This window comes from Mixophyes fleayi, chromosome 4 (assembly GCF_038048845.1).
Source record: "Mixophyes fleayi isolate aMixFle1 chromosome 4, aMixFle1.hap1, whole genome shotgun sequence".
In the NCBI taxonomy this organism is placed as follows: domain Eukaryota; kingdom Metazoa; phylum Chordata; class Amphibia; order Anura; family Limnodynastidae; genus Mixophyes; species Mixophyes fleayi.
This window is the reverse complement of record NC_134405.1, coordinates 222,647,142-222,667,803: the sequence shown is the minus strand read 5'-3', so window position 1 is coordinate 222,667,803 and position 20,662 is coordinate 222,647,142. Positions and strand designations below refer to the sequence as shown.

General features: G+C 39.5%; 1 protein-coding gene across 1 annotated transcript; it reads left to right on the top strand.

Annotated features, from left to right (window-relative positions):
* Positions 1–3,439: 3,439 nt before the first annotated feature.
* RASSF9 (Ras association domain family member 9) lies at positions 3,440–18,722 on the top strand. The gene is made up of 2 exons (XM_075205320.1): positions 3,440–3,556; positions 16,922–18,722. The coding sequence occupies exon 2, from the start codon at positions 16,938–16,940 to the stop codon at positions 18,150–18,152; it is 1,215 nt and encodes a 404-aa protein (XP_075061421.1). The 5' UTR covers positions 3,440–3,556; positions 16,922–16,937; the 3' UTR covers positions 18,153–18,722.
* The last annotated feature ends 1,940 nt before the right edge of the window (positions 18,723–20,662 follow it).

Below are 20,662 nucleotides of genomic sequence, written 5' to 3'. Positions count from 1 at the left end.
GAGCAGAGGATGGGGACAGAGAGCAGAGGATGGGGACAGCGGGGCAGAGGAGGGGCACAGCGGGGCAGAGGAGTGGGACACAGCGTGAGAGGGGCAGTGGAGGGCTGACACAGCGTGAGAGGGCAGAGGAGGGGACAGCGTGTGAGAGGGCAGAGGAGGGGGACATTGTGAGAGAGGGCAGAGGAGGGGGGGCAGCGTGACAGAGCAGAGGAGGGGGGACAGCATGACAGAGCAGAGGAGGGGGGACAGCGTGTCTGGATGCAGAGGGGGCAGTGTGTCTGGATGCAGAGGGGGCAGAGTGCCTGAGGGCAGAGTGTCTGGATGCAGAGGGGGCATTTTTGCATACAACTAAATAAGTATTTCTGTCCTGACCTAAATACTTATTACAATTTTTTGACCCAACTACTTCTAAAACAGGACTGCTCAATAATTATTTTGGAGGGGTGCCTTGAAAAAATTTGGAGACTCTAAGGGTGCCGCGAACTGCAAAAGTTTGGGAACCACTGGTATAAAATATTATGGAGGATGGCTGATAGAAAGTGGGACATCTTGTTTGAAACATTGAGCAGGATCTGTGGATCCATCAGTGAGGCTGGTGCAGGGTGTTGTGTGAGACAGTATCTCATGCTGGCAGACACAGGACTGCTACTGGAATTAACTCGCTGTAGGGCAGTGTACCTTTAGAACTCAATATCAGCATGGGCACCAGCAGCAATGAGTCTCAGGCTGAGAACTAAGTCAGACACAGGGTAATTACTAACCAGGGCTTAGCTAGCAAGTCATCATGGCTATAATTTGCTAATATTATTTTCTTGCTATTATGTTCATGTTGCTCTGTGTGTACTCACAGAAAAAAGTCCTTTTTTATATTTGTTCCTAACCCTGTTCTGAGTGATTTCTACCTATGTGGGACACCCCAGACAGGTGTCTCCGCAACATGATTAAGAAGGAAACAAAAACCAAGCAGAACAAAGGACATAAATAGCAGTAGATACATGTATAATGTGGTGGGCATAAATAATAAAAATAAAACAAAAAAATAAAATATAAAATGAATTAAGTGGGAGAAGGACAGAAATAAATGATACATAAACATATGTCAAGACACCGAAAGCAGACCACTTATGTGAATGCTTATGAAACTGAAAAAAGAAATACATACAGAAATATGTAACACAAGCAAGGAAGTACATACAGAAAGAGGAAAATGAGAGTTCAAAATCACATTAAAGGTTATCAATAACAAGAGAATTTTAAGTTTTCATTCAATCCATGAGTAGTAAAACTCCCCAATTTATTGATTAATTTAAGCGCCAAGAGCATGAGTAATTTTCCACAATCACTTCCTGGTCCACAGCCAAAAAATGTAGTTGTATGATTGTTGTTCCAGTGAAAAATGTCTAGCCACAGTTTTTTCACTTTAATCGTTCCCCCAGTACAGCAACTTGTTGGGGCTTCTTCCACAGCTGCCAAAAGGGGCATGATCACACCAGGTTTGTGGCACCTCCCTACACAGGCAGGCCACGGCCCCCATAACAGGTCCAAGTGCAGAATATAAACCAACAATGTCTTTCTGAATAAGCAGTACTTTTATTGTTCACATCACAGATTAACAACACACTTTCCGTCAGGACGACCCTCGACCTGGCTAGACACAGTTCACCTCTCTAGTCGCCGCTCACTAGCTATAGACGGCCACACTCACACATGCACAATACAGTGTTTTATCCTACACCTAAGCACTACAAATCAATCACAACAAAAAATAAATGAAGTATACTCATGTGTAATTACACTGTGTTTGTGTGCTGCAGAGAAGACAGAATGGGAATTCAACCCATTCTGCAGTCTGTACCTGCAGACTCTTATGATCTATCCTGTCCATATGCTGGAGAGGTGACAAACCATATATATATATATATATATATATATATATATATCTATAATATAAATGTCTAGTGGCGTGTGTTAGTCTGTCTGTGTGTGTGTGTGTGTGTGTGTGTGTAAAATATAAAACCAAGCTGCAGCGCCACCTGCTGGGCGGAGTTATAAACTGACCTACTAAATTCTTAGTGTGTGTGGGAAAAAAAATTCAGAAAGGGCTGAAATTTGGTATACTAAGATGTTTTTAATTTGTTAATTTAATTTGTTAATTGTTAAAAGTGTTTATAAAGATTTAAAAAAAAATATATATATTTCTTGAAGGAGAAGTGACAGTTGGGAGTGGTTGGTGGTTGCCGGGGGTGACAGTGGTTGGTGGTTGAGGCCTGGGCTATGGCCCAAATGCATGACAAGAACCTTTTTAACACCTTAAGTAGCTTGATTTGACTAGAATGCATGAGTATCATGCACGGGTTAACTTGTGTATATATATATATATATATATATATATATATATATATATATTAGAGATGCTCAGGCTCGGTTCCCCGCGAACCGAACACACTCGAACTTAGCAGATCTGAGTACTTTTGCGCGCCCTCAGAATTGAAAACTAGGCAAAACGTTATTTTTACATTGTCGCGACCTTTGGATCCTATACGTACCGCCCTCCACGGCAATCCAGCGCAATTTCACAGAGGGACACAGAAGGGGTAGCACAGTTCTTGGCAGTCTTTAGTGCAGTTGGGCAGCGTCATAGGTAGAAAAGAAAGAGGAGGGGTAGCAGTGTTCTTCAACGTCTCCAGTGACATTCAGGAGAGCTCCATTGCTCCTTTGATAATTGTCATTGCTGAAATAGAAATAATAGGTTTGGCAGGCTTGGTCTTCTAAATCTGCAGTCACATTGTACTGTTTTATATAGGTAACCTACAAGAGGAGAGCTCCATAGCTCCATTGCTAATTGTCATTGCTGAAATACAAATAATAGGTCTGGCAGGCTTGCTCTTCTAAATCTGCAGTCTTTGTTTGAAAGTGTATGAAAATAATATTGTGACCTGTGAGGTGGTCAAAATTTACTGCAAATGACTTGAATTTAGTGTATTGAGGTTAATAATAATGTAGGGGAAAAAAAACAAATATATGTGACTTTAGCAAAAAAAAAATCGGGATCCAAAACCAAAACACGCAAGGGCGGCTTTCCCAAAACCAAAACCAAAGCACAAAGTTATTCCAGATACAAAACCAAAGCCAGAACATGGGGGTCAGTGAACATCTCTAATATATACTATCAATTTTGAACTCGACTTTTGCAAGAAGCTTTCTCTCCCACCTCTCTATCAAAGTAGTGCTAATAAAATACTGAATCCATCATGACTCCTAGAACTTATACATTTCAGATAAGAACAGAACAGAGCAAGTTTGATTGCCACTTGGATTCACAGGCTAATGAAGGCTGTACTCTGAAGCTGGGCAGCTCTCCAAAGGTGTGACAGGAACACTAGTTCAAAAGCAGTTTAAGTTGCTCAACTTCCTTCTTTTCTTCTTGGATAACTGTGCAGCAGAAGCATTCAGAAGCTAAACTTCACTAAGCAAGTAATTACATTGAGTTCTGCTTTTGCAGCCATCATTACGGATCCTATTGGGAAAAGCTTTTGAAGACAAAGCATAAAACTAGGTAAACTTCAATTTTAATGACTGGAAACTACTAATCGATTCTCTCTTCCTCTGTAACAGTATAGAACTAAGCAGTAGTTTATTTTTTATTTCTCCTTCCGAGAATGGCAACCTAGTATCCTGGCTATTGTACTGAATGGTAAAAAACATGACATATCACCTCATCACATTTCATATAAGGTGTTAGAATTGCTCCAAAATTAGCTATTTCAATGCATTTTCTTGTTCATGCTTATGCAAGATATATGCTGATCTCTTAGAATGTATGATTGAAATAAAAATATAAATTATAGTAACAAAGAAATTATATTATAGAGTGCAAGACTAAAGTAATTGACATTGTACAATAATTAGAAGTACTTTATATGACAATTTTATGTGTCTTCACTATTCTAAATATCTCTATAAGTATAACAACAAATTGGAAGTGATGTAACCACAAAACGTATTGGGGTAATGTATAAGGGAGGAGATCACTGCAAAATAACATTTCTCATTTTTGCAATATTGTGAACAGTTTTACAATTAGCTCACTTTCTGGTTATATCACAAAGTGTGATACTTTGCTTTTTGAACCATGGTTTCCCAGTACACTGAGCAAAAAGGTGCAAAAGTCTGATCAAACCACTGACTACTTTACATTTTAGTTACATGCCCCATTAAATGTGAACATATCCTGATTTCATCCACTGATCAGAACATTTGACTGAGTAAAGTGTACTGTCTGCAATTGATTGGCATATTAACTGAGACTGTTATTGTAAAAAACCTTTTCTTGCACCAAACTGGGAAACAGGTTTATCTTGTACATGGAATGAGACCTCGTGGAGAAGGGATTGCTAAACAGCCAGTAGTGGTGGATGTGACCCAGTGGGGCACAGAGGACACCAGAGAGGATGTTATAATCCAAGGAGTGGGTGAAGAGGTTGCAAGAGAACATAAGTGAGAATGTCATAGCTACCAACCAATGGAGGGAGAGGTAACTGTGATCCTTAGAGTACACAGTGGGTATGGCAGAGTCTGTCCCCAGATGTGGAAAATGTTTAATGGTCAGCAATGGAGTAACAGTGTAAATGGAGTAAAAGCATGTCTGTAGAGGGCAGGGAAAGGCTGATGTGCAATCCAATCTGCAAGTAGATGTGTGGAACCACAATACCCAGGACCTGATATGTAATGTACTGTGCTATTGTTAGCACTGAAAGGCTTGAGCAGGAGGAATTAGAAAATGTAACTTAAGTGGTATGCAACTACTAATTTAAAATGTGAGTTGTCTTAACAACATCCCGAGACATGTTTAAGCTTTGTGCAGTAGGTGTATGTGGAAATATATTTGCAAACATATTCGTTTTGCTAGTTTAAGGTCTGTGCTTGTGAGAAGTCTGAGTTTATTTGCACTTTGATTTAAAACCTAAATGTTTGGTCATTTCCTTCCATGCCCAAGAGCAAGCCAGGGCTAGAAAAGGAGGTGCACATCTATGAATATCCATACCACACACAGTGGTTACATATACTTATTTTTTTTTAAATGAATTAACACACTTAAATTTTGTAGAGCTTGGAATTATCGCCTCTTTCACATTTGGGAATGGAATTTTGTATGTATCTCTGGCTGAATTTAGCCCTAAGTGTTCCTATCCAACACTTTTGTCCTGACTCATATTCCCCTATCATTTCTGCTTTGCCAGGACTTCTATCACAATACACCACAGAGCACAATGAATTGACACTGTTGTTGTCCTCACTTTATTTATACACTAAACATTTCAGCAAACTGCGGAATGAAAAATGTACTATGTGGAATTCCACAGATATTCCACAGCAGGGCAAAGCAAAAAAGTGGAACGCACAGATTGTATCATGAAAACTTTGTACCTCTGTAAAATTTGGCAAACCTGGGTTTTCTGTTCCACAGCGCATGTATAAGTCAGCTAGTAAGTTCAAGCATGCGCATATATACAGAGGCTGGCCCAGCAAAGCAATTATTTTTCCCTTACTATGCTGTCCAAGTATTGCCAGGGCAGCTGAATAATACTCAGCTTCCCCAGCAATATTTAATAAACTGTAATGCGAAGAGATTTTAAAAAAGTATTTAAAAATTATTTATTATTTCCATAGGAAAGGGATCTATTGAAAAATAGGGTACTTAGTGGTGTAGAATAGGACTATTGTAAGAGATGTAAATGTCATTTTGATTCTCTTTTTCTTGTTTTTCTTGCTTAGCTCCTAACAAAAAAAATATTACAACTAAAACAAAATAAGAGGAAAGTCTGGATATGGGTTGTTATACATACTTATCAACTTTTGCAGCCAGCTGTCTGTGAGGGGGCTCCATCTTGGGGGCGTGACCACGTGAATTGTGCCATTAGGCCACACCCCCTGTCAATATTTGCCCATTTCAGCCTATCGGTGGGTGGGGACGGGCCAGGATGACGCAATTAGCCTCGCCCCCACCCACTTCATAAACGAGGTTTAGCTGGACCCGGGATGTTGTCCTGCTCTCCCGGCAGTCCGGGACAACTCCCAAAAATTTGGGATTCTCCTGGACAGAAAATTAATCCTAGATAAAAAATATATGCCTATGTTTCAGATCAAAATAACTTTCAACGGCATCAGCAAACATGCCAAATACAGCATTTTAGAATCAGAATGTCAGGAATAAGTAAACACAGCATAAAAGGTAAAATTTGCTGGTGCATGCCTCAAAATGTTTAAATGAACATGCAAAATGATATGTAGCGCACTGGAGATAACTAAGGCTTCTCTGTAAAGTAGTATATACGGTGTCATAATTTTGCATAAAGCCAAAATATCCATATTTTTAATATGTTTACATTGACAATATACCTGCATAGCTGCTATGTTTATATGGTTTTATATGCCCCAAAATAGTACTTACAGACATAAACATATGAGATGATGTAATATAGCACCAATTGGCTCCCCTCTAACCCATGACCCAGAGAATACTATAGGGTATTGGGGGACCAGATAGTCTCCAAATCCAACTAAAAAAACGAAGATTGGGGAGAGTTGGCAGATCATGCATCAGTCCCGTGAAATCTATTTTTATTTGAAATGTTACAGTTAACCTGGGAATTTCAATTTCTTTAACTGAGAAAACCCTCTGAACAAATGACATTTGGGGAAAAAAATATGTGATTAATTTTCCATAGCATAGAGTCTGAGGAAAAAACATGACCAAATTGTGATGCATATTTAATATATAACACTACTAAAATAATAACTAGTCTGAAAATGATAAGCCTTTTATACTAGTCAAGCTTAATGCATAGAGATCATAGCAACAAAGGAATAGGCATCATGAAAATATGAGGAAGTACAATAATAAATGAACAAAGTAAATAAACTTGAACTTCAGTGCAGACTTTTCTCCAAAGTTAAAATACATAAAATGATTTATTCATAGCTTCTATTATATGAGAAATAGCAATGCAGTTTAAAGAATTTGTTTCAGCCTTAAGCAAATTTTATTCAGTTTCTTTTCTTCCACAGATCGAATGGTATATTTTCCTGGCAAGTAAATTGATTTAATGAAAAGGCTACGTGTCTAATGGTATTAAAAATCTCTCAATGAGTGAATATCATTTTATGCTTCCACAGATTTGTTTTAATCAAATGAACCTAAATAAATATACACTTAAATAAAATAGGTACTACATTCTAGCATAAATTCTAAGATAATACTATGAGCAAAATGTATATCTTGCATTGTTTTAATGTTGTGCACTTATATAAAAGACTAGACAGCACTTATTTATGGCCAGAACTTTAAGACTGAATGATCCTTTTTAATCTCTACCTGTTTTTCAAACTATTTATTATTATGTGATGATAGTGCTAATTTTCTCTTGCCGCTTATTGCGCTGCCTGTTGTCATAATTATTTAAACCTCACCGAGGCAGCTGAGCGATACTCAGACTTGGCTCTTCAATTCCGCTAATTAAAATAATATAATAATAAAAATGTAAATAGTAATAAATATATATAAATATTTTTTAAAAATAAATAATTGCTACACAATATCGGCCATTGAAAAAATGCTTTATTCTAAGAATAAAACATTATTATTATCGTTATTATTATTGTTTATTTGTTAGGCGCCACAAGGTTTTCCGCAGCGCCGTACATGGTACAAACAGTAGACTATACAGGGTAAAACAGTACAGAACAATAAACACAAAGTACCAATACCTCAGAAACTCCGGGCAGGCGAATACATTAGAGACGGAGCAGAAGAACAGGTATGGAGACAGGAGGGAAGAGGGGCGCTGCTCATATGAGCTTACATCCTAAGGGAGGGTAAACAAAATCAGGCACAAAAGGGAGCCAGTGAAGCAAAGGCGAGAGAAAAGAGGGGCCAGGGGAGAATGAGTAGAAGAGATGAGAGGTTAAGTGGATGGTTGGTAGGCCTTAAGGAACAGGTGAGTTTTTTAAGTGCCCGTTTGAAGGAGCACAGATTGGGTGAGAGACGGATGGAGCAAGGGAGGTTGTTCCAGTGAAGGGGGGCAGCGTGGGAGAAGTCTTGGATTCTAGAGTGGGAAGAGGTGATCAGAGTGGAGGAGAGGCAGCGATCATTGGCCGAGCGCAGGGAGCGGGCGGGAGTGTGAATGGAGAGAAGGTTAGAGATGTAAGGGGCAGTGGACTGGGAGAGAGCCTTGTAAGTGGTGGTAAGGAGTTTGAAAAGGATTCTGTAGGAGAAGGGGAGCCAGTGTAAGGCAAGACAGAGAGGGAAGGCAGAGGAGGTGCGGCGTGGGGAAATGGTAGGGAGAAGGGGGCACTGACGGTGGGTGGGGGGATTTGCTGATGAACAGCTGAAAATGGGGCTGGGAAGGTGTTTGACTGTATGCCCTTGGGTGCCCAGGGGTAGCTGGATATAGAGGGTAAGAATGGGTTTGAGGGGTGCCAAACCCCAAGGCGGTCCCTTGAGGGATGGAAACTGCCCCCATCTCTGGGATAAAGAATGAAGGGGCTATTCGTGGGGGCATATGCCAGGTTGCGAATACCCTCATGGGGCTGGTGCTTTAATAGAATATACAGTAATGTAAGTAATGTTTTTTGTTTTTGCTTTTTTATTTAATCATTTATTTATTCAATCATTTACTTAAGCATATTTAATAATTATTTTATTCATTCATGCAATTGATCATTTATGCATTTGTACATACATACAATTGTTCATTCATTTATTCATTCATGTTTGTTTGTTTTATAGGACTAGGGGGGCTACAACAGCCTTGTGAGTGCAGTCTCTGCTGGTGTGACCTGAGTGGCACAGGCGCGAATGCCACCTGTGTCACGTTTGTCCCTTGCAAGAGAGCGGTGAAAAAGGGTGAGCAACCCCTATCCACCGCTCACTAGGACTCGCTCCCCATCCTAAGAGCTGAGCAGTATTGACTGCCGCACGGAGAACAAAATGGTCCATCTTGGCAATCACCACGCTGAAGAGAATTGCACTGCTAGCAGTGCTAGAGGGGAGGTGGGAATCACCGGCCAAGGGAGAAATATGGTCAGAGCAACGGGCAAACAAATGTAGTGAAAGGTGGGAAATCGGCATGGCAACAGGAGAAGGGGGTGGGGTGAAAAAACGTTAGGGTAGATAATAACAAAAAGGGTCCTGTGCCACAATCCTACTCTGTGCTGCAGAAGGTGTATGGTCATTTAAGAGCAGTTCTGAATTTGTGGTCATGTGTTCTGACCGGTGACCTGCCCTACTCCTGCTCTGAGCACATGCCTGTGCCAGAGTATTTTACTCCAGCATTCCTATTCATATCGTGGCTGATTCCTGTGTATTCTGACCTGGACTGATTTGTCTAAAATGATAACCATGTTACATAATAGGGGCCCTGCTGTCTTAAATACCCTGGGCCCCCTGAGCCTTAAGCCACCTCTGGTTAGGGGAAGGGAACTGATAGCTGCTCCAGGTTCCTGGACTGGACACAGACTGCAGAGCAAGCCGAGGAGCTCTAAGTAACACAAGATTTGGTAATCCCGTAAGCCAAAGAGCTTCCCTGCTCACTCTACAGGAAGTTCCCACCCTGATAAATGTCAGCAGCACCAGAAGCATAGATAAATACAGTGGGCTGGGGGTGTCATAATGTGCCTGGGGGATGGCGTGATGTGGCTGGGAGGGCGTGATAAATGTAATGTTTTATCATAATGTATGTATCAATGCCCCATGTTGGCCACACATGCAACACAATGTGGCCACGCCCTTTTCTACTGCACAGTGGCACATAGTTTCTTTCCTGCTGGAACTGAGGTGGGCCTTTAAATGCCAATGCTGATTGTTAGTCCCAGTCCAGCCCTGCACTCACTTATGGTAGCATATCTGTCCCAATAAAGCAAAACAAGTCACTTAGCTTGAGAAAAGCAAGAGTAATTCCTCTCCCCACTCCTTCACACAGCAACATAACCCCAGCTTACTGCTGTCCATTCACTTTGTAGTAGACTTGTCCTGCTCAGCACCCATTAAGCTCCGCAATGCCTCAAACTATTTGTTCTCTGTGTCCCCTATGATTGCAAGGCATTGATTGCAAGGCATTGTATACACACACTGCATCTCCTCTGATTGGTCTACAGAGATCAGTGGGCTGCCGTGGTAATAGTTCCTGTCTGCGACAAGATGGCTGCTCTTGGACATGGTTGTCATATACATACGAGCAGGAGTAGAAGCAAAGAGATAAATGCTAGGCATTTGATAGTTTTGCACCTGAAACCTCATGTGATTTAAGCATGTGGGGGTATTTCTAGGCAATAAGAAATCCACCTTAATTACATGCCTACAGTGAGCATACAAATTCATACCTCCAGCACTGAAAGACTGAAAGTCAGGCTATAAATATAATTATGTGTTACCTGATCATTTTCTTTAAACACTTGCTCCCAAAAGCTAAAGCAAGCCAAATGCCATTGAAAAATAATAGTGTGAGTTTTGTAACCATATCTACATGAAAAGTATTGAGTATTATAAAAAGCATACTTGCCTACTTTCGGCAACTGTAGTCCGGGAGAGGGGCGTCACTAGAGGGTGGGGCGTGGCCATATGCATCATTTTGGCCCCGCCTCTGCGATGGAAATGCTGTTTTGTCACGGGAGTGGGGCCAAAATGACGCGATTCACCGCGAATCGCGTTATTTAGGCTAGGCAGTTGCGGGATACGGGAGACTTGCCTGCTCTCCCGAGAATCCGTGAGACTGACCCGAATTTCGGGAGTCTCCCAGACATTCCAGGAGAGTTGGCAAGTATGATAAAAAGTGCTGTTAAAATGAAGCCTCTGAATGATAGGGAGATTTAAAATAGGGGGCCTAGTTAACAATGTCCCCACACACAGTTGGGCTCCCACTACTAAATGTGATACCAGATTATCAGGTGGCAATAAGATTTATAACAGCCACCATTGTGAATTTTACTAGAGATTTTCAGAAATATGTATATATATATATATATATATATATATATATATGTATTACTGTTAAAGTACGTAAAAGCTTCATGACATCGACTTTCTTGACACATTAACTAAATGAACCCATGACACAAAGGCACCGTTTAACTGTTAACAATAGTTAAAATGATTTGTTTGCAGTTTCTTTAGCTTATTTAAGTTGACTCAGCAGACTCACGCCCAAAACATGTCTGTAATTGCCAGCTTTAAATGAGCACTTATCCTTTGGTTTTGCTGTACTTTTTTATTGGAGCATAATTACAATATAAATATCTCAGAGAAAAAGATTTGAAAACAACAAGTAAAATTGTAACATTTGTGTTTTCCTAAAATATATATATATATATATATTGTTTTTACCATATATACTAAGGATCTCTTTAATGTTACGAGTAAATACAGTCAGAAGATACAATTGAGTACCTTGGCAAATCCGAGGGGTAGGACAATTTTAAAAGTTTGGATAGATTTAGAATTCGAAGGTGGGCATGTCCTAGTGTAAAAATGTTAAGTATTTGTGTGCTACATGCAAGGACAAGCAGTATTTTCCTTTAGGGCTCATTTGCGCCTTTGAGGCATGTAGGAAAAGACACACACACGAAACTAGTATCCATATGTAGTGTCAGACATATCTTGCGATGCAAACAACTAAAAAAACAGTGCTTCTTGCGCCAGGTATGCCAAGCATATCAGTGTTTATATGTACGCTGGACAAAAGCGTATTATACCATATAAATTAGGAATATATATTAGTACTCAGTGCAGAAGCAGCATTACCCTATTTGTACACACTGAATAATGTAATAAAAACAAGTTTTAATACAATACTATTTTTAGTAGTGCAATGTGGTCAGAAACAGGAGAGAGAATAATATATTATAAGGCCCCTGAGCGAGAGGAAGGAAATGGGTGAGGTGGGGCGATATCTGGGTGGGAATGCAAGTAAACTCAGTCAAAGTCAAAGTTAAGTTTAAACAGCTATTAAGTAACTCAACATTATATGTGAGGGGTATTTGTACAGTCTGTGACTAAGGAAAGTCAGACACAGCAAGAGTAGACTCGTAAAGTCTGATTTGTTACAATGATCATGAAATCTAGCCAGGAGGCCTTTATGCAACAGAACTTCTGGTAAAGATCTCTCCTGGGGTGAGTGGGTTTCTCAGTTTGCATTATATTTTAATGTTGTGTTGTTATCTGACCCTTGGCTTTAATAGTATAAGTGACTATTTATATTGTCTGACAATTAATAAAGTGTCATGAAAGAGCACAATCTATGGGTTCTGGGGTATTTTGCTAGGCAAGATTTCTTTTACAAAGTTGTGTTTTTGCAATGCTTATGGGCATCCCCTTCACATTAATAATAATTTATATTTTGTCTCTGGAATTTTAGTGCTAATAGAGGAGACATTTCACACAGGTAGCAGATAACTCCCTTCACATTCCTCTCATTCATTTATTAATAAACTTTGTGTTTCTTTGCACCTCAATAGGAAAAAACTGTTTCCGATAAATCTGTGCTAAGCATATAGGTTAGAACTTCCTTAGGAGATTAAAGCACCTCAAAGAGGTTCTTTCATCAGAGCAGCAGGCAGGGCCAGATTAAGACACTGTAGGCCCCTGGGCTAGGGGTACTGTGAGGCCCCCATTTGTCAAGCCATTTATGCCTAATCTGGTTCCCCAGTAATATCGGATTGAGCATAAGTCATTTCACTTTTGTTCATTTTAACATACCTAATCAGTATTTTCAAAATGGCAAAATGAAGTTAAAAACAAATTTAAATTTATTCACAATGTATGGGGATTTTGTACCAGCCCTGTAGCAGACTCAGTTGCATGTATGTGCACATTCCCTTACTATACTTTTGGCTATACTTACATGCCCCTTACCCTACTGTCAGTTTGTTATTTTAGTCCTATACAAATAATAATATCCAAGCACAGAAAAAAAAGCAACACTGTCCTCAGTGCTGGATTAAGGGAATGGAGGCCCCTGGGCTAAGGGGGCCTCCATTCCCCTGTGAGGCCCCCAATGTGAGCCGCCCCCCGTCCCCCGTGAGGCCCCCCAAGCGCTTACCTGTCAATGCAGTCCCTCTTCTGCGGCGCGCTGTAAGCTCCTTACTGAGGAGATCTCGCGAGAGTTCACTCCTCAGTAAGCAAATTACTGAGAGCCAGGACTGCAGTGAAAGTCCTCAGCAGCATTGATCAGGCTGGGGGCGCCCCTGCCCCTGGACTGATCAATAATGCTGCTGCGGACTTTGAAGGGCCCCCTGGATGCCCGAGGCCCCTGGGCTATAGCCCAGTTAGACCACGGGTTAATCTGGCCCTGACTGTCCTTAGCAAGCATATGTACAGCAAATACTTTACACCTAGTTTCAGGACCGCCCTTCAAATTGGCAAGTATGGGGGCATGATGATGCGATTCGCCTCATCACAGCTCCACCTTGCCTTATCGGCCTGACAACCCTTTACTTGCAGCCCCCATTGCTATGCTCCCGATCTGACTTATTCTCTGCTTTATGACATAAAGTAGAAAATAATACTGAATGGGAGCAGCTGGCTTCTGCGTCACGTGTATTGTACCTAAACAAAATCTCATGGTGTGTGATAGTAATAGATAAAGTGTAGCTTCAGTGGTTTGTTTTAAAATATAATAGTGCAAAGCCAATGTCATTGCAATTGCACTTTTGTTTGTTAAATGACCACATATTTCTTATAATATTTAAATATAATATAATCAAATTTAATGAATATCTAGACACTGTGTAAACCAAGTAAAATGACTAAGAAACTACTTTACTCCTTTTTTTAATTTAGTACAGATTAATTATATTGAAACTTAAGCAATTTGCTCCATTTTAACAACACATTCCTGGGTGTTGTGAAATGTGAAAAATAATATAAAAATAGTAGTTTAGTATGTGACACTTGTGGCCGCAGCAAACCCTGGCAGACATTATCTACTCAGATATGCTGACGCTTGTAGAACTACAAGTACATATGGCTGCCCAAGCATATTGGTGCTTGTAGTATTGCTTTTATGAGTTGACCGCAGGAGGCACATGCTAGGTACCAGAGGGGGGCTGAGTTGCTGGGTGTTACATGCTACGCACATGATCATTGTTCAGTGTGCTACAGAAACATAATGGATACATCTGTCAGGCACTGCTGCTACTCTCTGGGAAATTGTGGCGCTGTTTGGACATCTTGGGCAAACACACTTCTAACAATTTTGTACATCATACTTTGCGTGCCACAATTTGTTTTCCTTACAAAATTGCTGGCTACTAAATCTTGGCCCTTGCTCCCAGCTTTTGGAGACATTTGACAAGGCCTAGTTTAGCCTGTTTCTGACTTGTTCTGATTTCTCTATCCTGGTCCATGATGAGAAGATAAGAGGAATTTAACCATCAAGGAAGAATCAATTAACAAGAAACGCTACAACATTAATAATACTGTGACTCATAATAAATGGGCCCCGCTCCTCCTATATCCCCACTCTTGAGCACTTTCCTCCTAATTTCTTGTGCTCCAGATACGTTCACTGTAGTGCCGGTGTTCTTCTTTCACTTTAATGCGGCCGCGGTGCCCAGTGAGCTCCTTAGTGAGGAAATCTTGTGAGAGTGAGTCTATGAGTCATAGTCTCACTCTCATGAGTTCTCCTTACTAAGGAGATTACTGCGCACCACAGTGACAGGCTGTGACTAGCAGCAGGCAAGCAGCCTTCCTAACACCCCACCCACACCACGCCCCCGACTCGGCGCTACAAAAAAATAAACAATGCATAATATTAAAATAGTTTCTAGCCCCCCCCCCCTCCCAGCTGCCAGAGGCCCCTGGGCTCTAGCCCATAAAGCAGCCGGCTTAATCCAGTACTGGCCCCAGGTCTAAAATGCTTGTTCATCCATACTTTGAAAACTCAGTGATGAGTAGTAGTGTATGTGTGCACTACTTAATTGTGTACTTTATTTGAACTAGATAATTTAGAATTAAGTTTGACAGCAACCACTGTTTTCAGTACCCACCTATAATGACAACTTCAAGTTTATTGCCCTTATCTCTTTCTCCAAAGTGACCTTTTTGCCGACCATGATGGCTCCAATTTACCACCCTGGTCAGAAAAACTGGTTAGGAATATATAAGAAAGTCCAAAACTGCTGGACTTTTAAAAATATCTGCATAAATGAATGTGTTCAATTGACTGCACATTTCATAAGAAAGTGGGAGGTAGTGACTATAGGGAACATTTGAAAGAAAAACAAAAGCCAAGGAGCAAGGTGAAATATTAACTTTTACAATACCTTTCTTACTCAACAAGGTCAAATGTGGCAGGACCCATTTCTGTATATTAACTTATGTACAAAGTATGTAATAGCTAAGTACTGTCAAAGGCATAACTACAAACTTTTAAAATTTTGAAGGGGCATCAAAAGTTTTTAGGAAGTGACACATCTCATAATATTTCCTATTAATCTCTTCCACCCCATTACTTACCTTAACTGGGTGGCCTTTTCCACTGCTATATGCCTTCTATATGCCTGCTATATGCCACTGCACACTTTCTATTAGAGATTGTGTTGATTTGTGTTAAGAACTCACAAATAAATCAATTTAACTCTGTGATAAAAGGAATAAAATGTAAAAACTTCCAAAGTGGGTGAATACTTCTTATAGCCAATTTATATGCATATTTGGAAATTCTGCCTACACAGAAATACTAGGATTTTCACTATAAAATTTAATTATGTATAAACTCCACCTCCTCTATTGTTTACCCCTTTAAAAGTTATATTAGATTCTTTTTTCCTGGTGTAGTCCAAATGGAAATGTCACTTAAGTAATGCAAATAGACGGCCTTAATTTGATAACATATAGCTGCGATGCTAATATTTTAAGTACTGTAATCTGAAGAGTTCAACAAACAAGCAGATGATCAGAAGCAACTAACTAGAGCTGATGATGATGAGCAAATATCGTTGTACCAGACCCTCCGTCTAAGTCTAATTAAGTTGCAATTACATTCACACGGTACGCACCTTATGCTTGCCTGGCCCTGCCTGCCCCTAATTCAGCTGTCCATGTTGCAAATCAACAATATGAAAAAAGCTAGATAAGGACCTATATATATATATTTATATGCGCGTTTAACGCAAAAAAAATGGCCTAGTACAAATGCCAATCTCTGTCACCCCAGAGTACATGAAAAATTAAGTCCTTTTGCAAGGAGAAAAATGCTGTAGTAAATAATCCCCATTTTTTTTAAATCGTTCAGTATAGATGTGCAGGAAAGTGTTTCATTTTACATGGCTCATTTGGCATTCATAATGCACAATGCTCACTTGCAACATTTTCAAAACAGAAATTAATGGAACACTAATCTTGACATACAATTAAAATAATGACTGTAGTTGTGCAACACTGTAATTACAAGTCGGAATCTAATGCAGATCAACTACAGTTATCTAGGTCATTTAATATAATATCACAAAGTCACCAGTTCTTTTGGAACAGAATATACAAAGCAGAGAAGTTAGATGACTCTCTCACCTGCAGTTCTAAAATAAAGATTATAACATAAATTAAGTGTATCTTGTTTTATCCATACATTCACTTGTACGTCTTGTGTTTGCTTAGTAAGGTGAAAACAGAACAATTTACATTTTGAAAGAAGTAGCCTTGGCTAGGAATGTTTGAGGTGTGCCACTCGAAATATGGAATAGTAATGTTAGAGTAAATTTGATTTTACACAATAGTTTTCTTATGAAACTTAATTGCATTAATGATCTAATTAACAACCACTACATTAATATTATTTTATACAATTGCATTAACTATAGAAGAATTACCTATATTTAAACTCATAATGTAGAAACATCATTTAACCTTTGACCTTAACTTCTTCAGATTACTCAATGAAAGAATGGAGAATGAAGACAGTCAGATTGTGGTATGGGTTGACCAAGAAGAAAAAATTGTCTGTGGACTGACAAAGCACACAACCAGTGCAGAAGTAATAAAAGCACTTCTTGAAGAACGTCAAGCTGTGAAAAGAAGCAAGGGTTTGCTATTGGATCACAAGGCATATTGCATTGTGGAGCGATGGAAACATTTTAAACGTATTTTGCCACCGTCCACAAAAATATTACAGCTTTGGAAGGCATGGGGTAAAGAACAAATTAGCTTGAGCTTTGATCTAGTGGAGACAACTACGTTGCAGCCTTCTTCCATGTGGAGGACTGCAGAAAATGACATAAGTCCTGGCAAACTCAGGAATTATCACAGATATAGTGCAGAATTTTTTGTCAAGGGTTTTACATCAGATAAACAGAAGAGAATAGTAAGAAATACATTCAGAAAACTGGCAAAGATGAAAAAAGACATGGGTCATCAAGAAAAAAACAGTATAAAGAAACTCAATCAAGTAATAATTTCTCAAGATCATATTATTAAACAGCAGACTGACACAATGTTAGAGCTGGATAGAAAGATAGAGGAATATGGATCATCTCAAAGGTTGGAGAAAGTAGAGAACCATGGAAAAAACTTTGCTCATAACAGCTATATGATAGCTGATGACTATAGACTGAATCAAGTGAAATCTTTGCCAGACATGGATAGTCTGGTAAAACTACTACATATTCAAACAAAATTAATTAATCATCACCTGCTTATTGAAAAGATGTCTAAAGAAATTAAAGAGGAGATAGCTTCCATACGCACAGATCAAAACAGAGACATGTGTTTTGTTGATGAAGAACAGATCAAAAATATGGGAACATATACATTAGAAAGTGTTCGACGAGAGGTAGATGAGAGCCTTCAAGTGGGATTACAATTACATTCTCTCTTTAACAAAATACAGAAAGAAGTCCAGTGTATTAATTTAGTACGACTTAGACAGAAAAATGAATATAAAATCCTAATGGAAGAGCTAAAATCAGTATGTGCAAGTAATGCAACCCAATCTTTGTGCTATGGACCACAAGAACAATACAAAATCATTTCGGGTGTTGCTAATAGTAAAGACTTAGGTGATATTGCTATTGCATTGCCTATTATGGATGTACAAAATGACACAGATTCAGACACCGGTATCAGCTCCTCTTATACTCAAGATTCTGAGCTTGTATCATGAAAAGTGGTGACATTTTTTATGTGATATTTTGTCTGCCTAAATAATGAAAACATAGCAGTGAAGTGTATGTGTAAAATGCAGTACCTACTATAACACTACAATAACAAGTCTAAAATTTGCGACTTAGTAGAACATTAATGCAGTATGTAATTACTTCAATTTAATACTAGTCACTTGTTGTTGTGTTAACTAGGATTAATATTCTATACTATATTAGTGAAACTTAAGAATTTACACTAATTTTTTTTCACAACTTTTTTTCTTTTTAAAATGTGATATTCTTTACTTATAGCTGTGGTATCCTTTCCCTTCATGAATGTAGTTCCATAGATTAGCAGAATAAAATACATTGATATGCTACGTTGTGATATGATTTGTTGGAAGCTGTCTTGTACTATTGAATCAGAAAATTCTAATCAATTGTGACAGATGATCTTGCGATAATAACACATTTAAACCTCAGCCCGTCCTAACCAAATCAAAGTCTATTCATATCTTCAACTCATCAACACCAAGTGGATTATTTTTATAAAGGGAAACCTACTGTCTCACAGCACCAAAGGATGAAGCAGTTGGAACATCATGAGGGAAAGCTGCAAAATGAATGTGTATTTGTGCAGTAAATTAACACAGAAGATGCAAAGATATATATATATATATATAAACAAATACAATAGATAGTACAGCGCGTAACTCTGAGAAGATAAACAAGTTCCAATTCAAATATTGTCCTTTGGAAGAAGTGGATATCCTATGTTCAGGGGGCTGCCAAAGTTCCCACAAAGCCAGTTGGTGGACTGGAATAATCTAAAACAAAATAAGTAGGAGGGGGCGCCACATAGTATAATACTGTATTCAACAATACAGATAGGTGTACCGCAAGCCAGAATTTAAATCACCAAGTGGGCATAGGCACTCAGGTATTAGAAGTGAATCAGTAAGGATAAAAACACACAGAGGAGGAAATATTTCCAAGATCACCAACACCATACCAATATGCGTACCAGATAAAAGAACTTTAAAGCTTATCTGTAGGTATAGTAGCTTTGATTCCCCTTCAAGTTGGTGGAGTGTTATTCTCAACACTTACAGGAGCATGAACAGACACTTCAAATATCCTCAGTGGTAGCCACATTTATATAGAGGAAAAAAGGGGGAAGACTCTCATAGTGTAATACCATATGGTTACACATTTATTGCAGAGTAAAATACAGATGTACACTTACATTAAAAAATTAAGATATATGCTTATCTGGGTATCTTTGAGCTGGAACAGGACAGCAGGATTCAGTAACTATCACGCTACCACATTGCCAAAGATCCAGATCACTGAGTCCTTAGGAAATAATCCTCAGCCAAGTTCAACACAGAATGCGCTGCCACGCTATTGCTCCTCCATATGGACCAACTGCTACAAGACAATCTTTAAATTCTTCTTTGATGTTCCATTCCATTTGGTATAGATCAAATTTACGCACTAGATTAAGGATTATATATATATATATACACACATGCATACAGTATAAATATGAAAAATGGGGCACCATTCTGAGATGCACAATACATACATACCTATGGCAGTGGAAAGGTTAAAAACAGATGTAGCACCTCCTCTATCCACTGTAAAAGCACAGTTATAAAACATTTGGCTGGGTTTTGGGGGGGTATTTTAAGTAGGGATGAGCGGGCTCGGATTTTAGAAATCAGAACACTCCGAACAGTGCCGATCCGAGCCTAATCCGAGCACTGTTCGGGTATTCCCGCCGATCACAAAACTCAAAACGAGGCAAAATGTCATAATCCCGCCGTCGGATCTCGCGAGATCCAGATTCATATTAGTCCCCGCTTGCCGCCGCCATCTTCACTCGGCCATTGATCAGGGAAGAGGGAGGGTGTGTTAGTGGTGTCCTCTGTCCTGCTCATTCCAGTGGTGCTGTGCTGTGCTCTGTCCTGCTGAGTCTAGTGGTGGTGTTCTGTGCTCTGTCCTGCTCAGTCCAAAGGTGCTGTCCTGTGCTCTGTCCTGCTCAGTCCAGTGGTGCTGTCCTGTGCTCTGTCCTGCTCAGTCCAGTGGTGGTGCTGCCATAATTCCAGTGGTGCTGTCCTGTGTCCAGTCCAGTGGTACTGCTATATAAGTTCACTGATCCTGCAGTATAAATTAGTGGTACTGCTATATAACTAAGTTCACTGATCCTGCAGTATAAGTCCAGTGGTACTGCTATATAACTAAGTTCACTGATCCTGCAGTATAAGTCCAGTGGTACTGCTATATAACTAAGTTCACTGATCCTGCAGTATAAGTCCAGTGGTACTGCTGTTTAAGTCCACTGATCCGACCGTATAAGTCCAGTGGTACTGCTATATAAGTTCACTGATCCTGCCGTATAAGTCCAGTGGTACTGCTGTTTAAGTCCACTGATCCTGCCGTATAAGTACAGTGGTACTGCTATATAAGTTCACTGATCCTGCCGTATAAGTCCAATGGTACTGCTGTTTAAGTCCACTGATCCTGC